Source organism: Lolium rigidum, chromosome 7, assembly GCF_022539505.1.
Source record: "Lolium rigidum isolate FL_2022 chromosome 7, APGP_CSIRO_Lrig_0.1, whole genome shotgun sequence".
Taxonomy (NCBI): Eukaryota; Viridiplantae; Streptophyta; class Magnoliopsida; order Poales; family Poaceae; genus Lolium; species Lolium rigidum.
In genome coordinates, this window is record NC_061514.1 from 55,020,093 (window position 1) to 55,028,325 (window position 8,233).

General features: G+C 44.1%; 2 protein-coding genes across 2 annotated transcripts; both read right to left on the reverse strand.

Moving 5' to 3' along the window:
- Positions 1-240: 240 nt before the first annotated feature.
- LOC124677764 (pathogenesis-related protein 1A-like) lies at positions 241-786 on the reverse strand. The gene has a single exon (XM_047213727.1). It carries the CDS (start codon positions 784-786, stop codon positions 241-243), a length of 546 nt encoding a protein of 181 aa, XP_047069683.1.
- A 1,163-nt stretch (positions 787-1,949) lies between these two features.
- Positions 1,950-2,498, reverse strand: LOC124676420 (pathogenesis-related protein 1-like). The gene has a single exon (XM_047212488.1). It carries the CDS (start codon positions 2,496-2,498, stop codon positions 1,950-1,952), a length of 549 nt encoding a protein of 182 aa, XP_047068444.1.
- Between the last annotated feature and the right edge of the window lie 5,735 nt (positions 2,499-8,233).

Sequence of the window (8,233 nt, forward strand, 5' to 3'; positions counted from 1 at the left end):
TTTTGAATCTATTTATACTACTCTAGATGATTATTAATAGATTAATGAAATTTTCGCAAAAAAAATTGGCACCCACCGAAATTAAGGGAAATATCTGAAGTTCGGCTGAAGTTTTTGCATACAAAACGGAACCTTGTGCAGGGATACAAGGTTCACGTCAACAGAGTATTCTTGCGTGTCGTGCGTTATTTGCATTTTGGACATATGTCCGGGCGTTAGCTTGCGTAGTAAATGAATTGATCAGTAGGGCGCCACGCCGACATAGTTTCCAGGAGGGAAGTAGTTGCAGACGGCGACGGTGTCGAGGCCGTTCTTGCATGTCCGGCGGGCGCAGCCGACGTGCGTGGTGGTGTTCCACACCACCTGCGTGTAGTCCCCGCACGTCTTGCCCTGCGCGCAGGCGTTGGCGCGGCGGTCGTACCACCGCCGTTCGTCCACCCACGCCGCCGCCGCGTGCGCCGCGTTGTGGTGCCCGCCGGCCCGGTAGAGGTTCCGCCCGTAGACCCCGTCGGTGGGCCACGCTATCGGCGATAGGCTGCAGGGGACCCGGAGCTCGTTCGCGTACCTCATGGCGTCCAGCTCGATCGTCCAGTTCCATGTCAGCGGCTGCACGCCGACCGCGCCCCGGGCGTCGTTCTGCACCTGCAGGAACTGCTTCCATGAGGGCACGACGGGTGCCTCGACGGCGGCGCCATGGTTATGGCTGGGGATGCTCATGGCTGAAGCTGGCGATGATAGCGAGGCCAGTGCGAGGGACAAGGTGGCGAGGCAGGCGAAAGGAGACATGGTGAAATGCTGTGTTTTGTGTGTTTGGTTTGGTGATGAAGTTTGCAGGCGAAGTGCCGTGTTATATAGGACTGGTAGATTAATTGTGCATAAGCGTTTGGACCTTTTTTTAGATGCATAAGCGTTTGGACTTGATTGCAGGGGCATGCGTTAGTTTGGACATCGGAGACTAAATTTCAAGCGTTCGTGTTCAGTAAGGGCTTCTCTGAGTCTGACTGATTTTATATCACGACATGAATCTGGTATGTAAGCGTGTAGTTTCCATTTCTACCAACTGATTGTAGAGTTTGCAGCCAGTACCGAGATTAAATATAAAAGTATAACGTTTAAAGGATAGCAATTTTTGTCTTCTTTTAGTTACTCGAAAGACTTTTGTTTTTGTGCGTGAGTACACTGGTACTTTTGTGTGTGTGTGCGGCTGTGTACATCTTGTTATGCAGAGGCCGGGTGTAATGCTTATTATAAGTAATGAAAGCGCCCTTTATCGAAAAAAGCAATTTTTGTAGCATTAGATTCCTTGAGAGTTTTGTTTGGTTTTTAGGATTTGAATCCATAGGAACTAGACCAACTGTTACGCAGTCTATGTTGTATTTAACTTCATAGGAAAAATCACTTAGGTTTAATCCCATGAAAAATCTCCATCATGTTTTTTTAACAACAACGGCATTCACACAATCCATCAAAAAATATTTTTTCTGCAATATATAACAAAACAATATTTATGTTCTAAAACTTTGTGTATTTCAAATTCTTGTAGAACTGTGGCATTTTACTTTCCACCTGTTTCATGTTTATGTAGTAAATTCCGTTTGCTAATTCTAGGTTGACCAAGAATTAAGTTAGCTCTTGATAGATTCTTGGATTGTTAGATTTGTATCGACATTCGTGCACGTGAGAAACTAGATATGTTTATGCAATTACACACACAAATTTCACATTAAATTTGATGATATCATCTGACCGAGAATTAAGCTAGTTCAACGTCGACCGGAAATTAGTTCGTGTGACTGGCGCCACCGACCTAATGTGCTAGAGAAGGACACTGCTTACGTCGCCAGCCCTTAGGGTGAAAATGTAAATTTATTTATTCTTGAACAAAGCACAATTAGTGAATCACAAAGAAAACAAACATGCAACACACACAACCAACGTCCAGCGCGCGATCAGTATGCCGGGCCAGTGCCGTAGTTGCCCGGCGGGAAGTAGTCGCAGACGAGTAGCGTGTCGCCGGAGTCGCAGACGATCTTACTGCAGCCGAGCTGCGTCGTGTTGCGCCACACCACCTGCGTGTACCGCGCGCACCCGGACAGCCCCGCCGGCGCCGCGCACGAGGCTGTGGCGCGGTGGTACAGCCGCCCCTCGTCCACCCACTGCGCGACCAGCGCCGAGGCGTTCCAGCGACGCCCCTTCCCCACAGCCGCGTTCTCGCCGAAGTTGAACAGCGACGAGCGCCGCGGCTCGCAGTCCCCGCGGCGGGAGCCGGCGTAGCGCTTGGCGAGCTCGGCGATCCCCGTGCTCCACGCCAGGGGCGCCACCCCGACCGCTCGCCGCGCCGTGTTGTGCGCGGACAGAATGTCAGCGACGATGGCGGCGGCGCGCGCACGGCGGCCGTCGTCGGTGTCCATGGCGGGCGTGCAGGGTGGAGCCAGTAATGCGAGGAGTAACATCATGGAGAGGTAGGACGCGTGAATAGTCATCCTCGTGTTCGCCATTTGCACGCGCGCGTGTGTTCTCTAGAAATCCTGGTTGTTTTGAGAAGGATGGCAATGCATGGATGGGCCTGATTTGATTGATGCATGTTTCGGTAGCTACTTATACAGTGGAGTAGCTAGGTTTCGTGTCAATCTCTCTCCAGTCTGACTGGTTGTTGGTTTCTTTGAACGCTCGCATGGCGGCTACTGTGTATATGGCTAGTTTGTGTGTTCTAGCTGGCTCATGAATCGTTGTACCCAAACAATGAAGGAATCTTTCTTTGTTTAGAAGATAAATCTATGGGGACATGTCACAAGGAAGATGATTACTAGTATGTGCTTTGACCAGAGCAGCAAATGCAATTGAACAACTTTCCATATATTCTTTGAGTGTGTGCATTATGCGTGGTATGTTGCTGATTTTAGGGGACTGGTCATGGGTTGTATCCCGAGCCGTTGGGGGATCCTGTCAAACACGGGGAGCGAAGATTAAGGAAGAAGCAAGAGCAGCTGCACGTCAATTCTCGCCGCCCACACGGCCGCCGTATATCCCGGTGCGATGAGGCAAAGATTCTCACCAAATCGGCCTGCTTTTCTGTTTCTTCTAGACGTCCACGTCGTATAGAGAAGACACTATATAGTTATATAGGTGATAAAATTTAATATCTCTCATTATCATCTCTAGCAATTAACGAGAATCAAGTAATTAGAGTAAAATAATTAATAAGGAACACATATGATCAGGTTTTTTTTTTCTCGGCCGAAATGTCGGTGAAAATCGAAATTCTCGTTCCCCTCCGAGAAACACTACTATGGGAAAAAAATAAAAAATAAAAATTTAAACATCAGAAACAAGGTTATAGATAGGATGCACATTCTCTTTGTAACGGATATAACGAGCCTGATGCGATCCCACATGTTGGACATATTAATTTCTTGTAAAGTTTACTCGTTCTACAGGCTAAATAAATAAAAACTACTACCTGCCAGTTGAGAGGGCAAAGATTTGATAGCTGAGCTGAACAAGTACTACTATACAATATTATTTGTTTTTTATGTGAACTTTTAATTCATTTTTTCAAATAACTTGCCTCGTAAATAACTGAGGTTTTCGAGATTTTGCCTTATCCGTAATTCTGATGCCCCCCCTGTAAAAGAAGTTGCCCGAGAAAACAAACCTTGCATATGATACAATGGAGAAAATAATTTTCTTATTTTGTAAAAATCATTACTTAACTAAGGGAAGATAACCTTCTCTTTTCTTATTCTCTCCTCCAACTAAGTAAAAATCCGATCCACGTGGTAACCTAAGAAAAGACTAACGTCACTCCATTGTACATCCCTTATTATTTTCTCGAACGGACTCTATTGCAGGTTTGCAGCATTAGTGCATACTAAGTGAAAACAAGCAAATGAGTAACATAGACTATTATAAGTAGCCCGATGATGACCTCGTTGTAGTCGTGGCCTGCCCACCAGCGGTGGTGGGCCGCCTTGTCGTATTGTGTGAGGCGCACATGCTTGTCAAACATGTCGACGCGTGCCTACCGCTCGTCGCCAAGCATTAGCGGCCAGAGCAGGTCATGCATGTTCTCCATCGGGAGAGTGTCACGACGCTTGATGGTACCAAAGGTACTAATTCGATGGGACTCCAAGCGCGAACTAATGTAAGGGTGTTTTCCCCCACAAGGGTGACTCGACGGTTTATACCGAACTCTTGGTGAAATAGTAAAACTACACTTATTTTCCTTTCTCTTTTAGCAACCCGCAAAATAAAATAGTAATAACTCTTGTCCCCAACTTCACCAAATGGTTGTCAAGCACAAGCTTTAGTATTAGAATTAAAACAAATATGTAAAGTGTACTAAATAAATTAAACATGCATCAGTAAATGTAATATGAAAGATAAACTAAGTGCTAGTACTACATGTGACACTTGTAAGATATCATAAACTCAAGAATAAAACATCACACATAGTGTAATACTAGTCATGAGTTTCTCATATGTAACTATTTATCCCTTCACCTTTCTTTTATACCATCAAACTTAAACATGATTTTATTCCAGTAATAAAATAATAATAAAATAAGAGCATCTAAATGTGGTGGTCTTTTATTTAAAAGCTAGATTGCTTAACAAAATTTAAAAACTAAAACTAGATTAAAAAAATGCTCCATCATTTACCATAGTGGCATGTTGCTTGAAAAATAAAGCAAGATGCTCCATTTTTTCACTATTATTGGATAGCTCTATGTTTTTTTGTTCCTTCGGTACTCTGTGAAGAACTTCAACATAAAAACTTTCTCTTATTTCTCTTGTGTGGGGTGACATTAGTGGCATAAGATAATATCTAAGATGCTATCTAGACTTTTTTTCTTTTGAAAATGTGTTGTGTATTACTTAGAAAACAATGTTTTGATTACAATCTTCCAAGGCCGCTTTCGACACGCAGGTCGGCACCGCACCTTGTAACACTCCACCACACAACACACTACAACTATATTGACAAAGATCATGGGCAACATTATTATAATTTCTACTGACTTTAGAGACAACAAATTGTCGATCGGGTGGTTTCATCCTGTTGAAATCCTTTGCAATGAAACACACTCCGGATCGATCACAACTATCCTCTCTAAAAGCATGTACCACTGAAAAGCAGTCTGTTTCGATGATAAGATTTGCAGAAGAGTTTGCAATTCCCAGCTTCAAACCTTCAAGGCAAGCAATAGCTTCCCCCATAGCTGCAGATTGACAATGAGTAATGACATCCCTTGCTGAGAGGAGGACGTTACCCATATGATAGCAACACCACACCCCAAGCACCATTCTTTTCTTCTTTTAGGAAACTTGCCTCGACGTTGCATTTTATCCATCCATCAGGTGGTTTGTCCCAGACTTCCCTTTGCTCTTGTCCCAAATTTTATGTCTTCTCTCCTATAAAAGACAGGTCGTCTATTTTTCCTTTTCCTTTTTTGTCTACTATGACATCTCCTTTCTTTAGTTTCTGCAAGGTAGCTATCTAGACTTCAAATAAATTGGAATATCAAATCTCCTGAGTATTTCATAAGTATCATACATTCAACATAGTTCAAAAGACTCGAAAAGAATCAAATAGAAACTCAAATAAACAGCTCTTGCATCAAAAGATAAAATTTGTAAAAAAATAGCCATTGAAAAACATAATTTGTCCGACCACTTAAAAGTATCTGGATTGTTGCCAGTTTTTGTGCATATTGAGAATGAAAAGTTTTAACTATAGTAGAAATCTCAGTCTAATCGAACTAACTAGTAAAAAAAATGAAAAATGTTTTTGTGAACAGTAACATGCAGAAATCTCCAATATCCACATATGTATTATCAACGTCATTATCCAAAATGGGTACAACTTGGTACTCTATTAAAACTCCAGTAAAGTAAAAAAAGACTCTCGCTATAGCAAGGAAGCAAAAAAAAACAACCGGATTTCCTCACGTAAAGTGCTATTTTTATAGTCATATAGCTAGGCTTCATACATTGTTTTTAAGAGGGGTAGAATTCATATGGGCACTTCACCTTGTTGACCACATCTTTATTTCTTGGGAAGTGTTCCATGCACTTCTTATGAAGGAATTGAAATTTCACATTGCCCTTATTTGAATGAATGATAGCACTTGTGGTTATCAAATAGGGTCTACCATGTATTATAGGACTAGAGGAATTGCTTCCCGTATCCATTACAATAAAATCCAAGGGCACAAAAGTCATATGTAATTCATCCATAACATTATTAACTCTACCTAAGGCATTCTTGGTAGAAGTGTTAGCAAGTAAGAGATCTGACGGGTTCATTGCATACAAAACAAAAAAAAATCGCAAAAACGAACAAAAACCAAGATCTAGTCTACTAGATGGAGGAAACGAGATAGATCTAGTCTTACCCTCGAAGACACAAAGCGGTAACGAGAACAGATCTCGTGGATGATGTTTTCATTCACTTGTTGATCTCAAATTGCGTAGATGATCCTTCAGGCACTGGAATCGGGCAACACCTCCATACTCGAACACATGTACGGTGTTGACGACGACGTCATTTTCCCGTTCCAGCGAGGCAGTGAAAGTGGTAGAACCTCTAGGAATCCCAGCAACATGACGGTGTGGTGGTGGAGATGAACTCCTACAGGGCTTTGACAAGCCTTTGCAGGAGTGGAGAGGAAGGAGGATAGGTGGAGGCTAGAGTTAAGGGGTGGGGGTAGTGGGCTCCCCTGCCCCTGCCCTCTTTATATGGGTGAGGTGTGGCTAGGGTTTTCGTTGGCCCCTCCTCCAACATCTAGGGCCGGTGCATGGGTGGGGCAATTATAACATCCAACCTTTTTTATCTAAATAAAGGAGTGATCATGTGCATTTCATGCATTTAGTTTGCATTTGAGCAAAAAATTGCATCTCCATTTTCTAATTATGCAAAGTCCTTCTCTATTTCTCGTCTCAAATTCAAACAAGATTTTATAAAATAAGCCACATGCATGGTTTTGTTGTTACTCAATAAACCCATGTGTGTGTTCTATTGTTGGAAATTTGAGTTCAAACAAAATTCAAAACAGATTTGAAAGTTGATTTGGAAAAGAGAAAGAAAATCAGAAAAAAGAGAAAGAAGAAAAATAGGGGAGAAACCCCTCTCTCTCTCCCCTGGGCCGCAGCCCACCCCTTACTTCCCCTCTCTTTCTTCCTGGCCGAGGCCCAAGTGGCCCAGCAGCCGCACCCCACCGGCCCAACCACCTCGCAGGGGTTTTTTTGCAAAATTACTGTCGTCCTCCCCGCTGACCAAAGCAGCTGTCTGGCAGCCGCCCGGCCACCCGATGGTGCCGGCGGCCCCGATCGTCCCCACCGCCCCCGGTAGCCTACAAGTAGCTCGCCGCCACGCCTGGAAACCCTAGTCCCATTTTCCCCCTTCCCCGCACTCTCCTGCGCCCTCCAGACCTAACCCTAACCCGCACAGACGCTGGACCTGTCGCCGTCGATTCGCCTCCGAGGCTCCTCGGCCGTCGCCGACCACGCCATCTCGCTCCCGGTGAGTTGTTGCACCTGCTGGTTGCTTGCGCTTGGCGGGGCTTGCAACGGCGCCAGAAAAGTAGCTCCTTGTGACGGTAAAGCACACGTCCATTGGGAACCCCAAGAGGAAGGTATGATGCGTATAGCAGCGAGTTTTCCCTCAGTAAGAAAACCAAGGTTATCGAACCAGTAGGAGATGAAGGCCACGTGAAGGTTGTTGGTGAAGGAGTGTAGTGCGGCGCAACACCAGGGATTCCGGTGCCAACGTGGAACCTGCACAGCACAATCAAGATACTTTGCCCCAACTTAACAGTGAGGTTGTCAATCTCACCGGCTTGCTGAAAACAAAGGATTAAACGCATGGTGTGGAAAAAGATGTTTGCTTGCAAAGAACAACAGAGAATAATGATTGCAGTAGGTTGTATTTCAGATGTAAAAGAATGGACCGGGGTCCACAGTTCACTAGTGGTGTCTCTCCAATAAGATAATAACATGTTGGGTGAACAAATTACAGTTGGGCAATTGACAAATAGAGAGGGCATAACAATGCACATACATATCATGATGACTACTATGAGATTTACTTAGGGCATTACGAAAAAGAACATAGACCGCTATCCAGCATGCATCTATGCCTAAAAAGTCCACCTTCGGGATAGCATACGCACCCCTTCCAGTATTAAGTTGCAAACAACAGACAATTGCATTAAGTACTGTGCGTAATGTA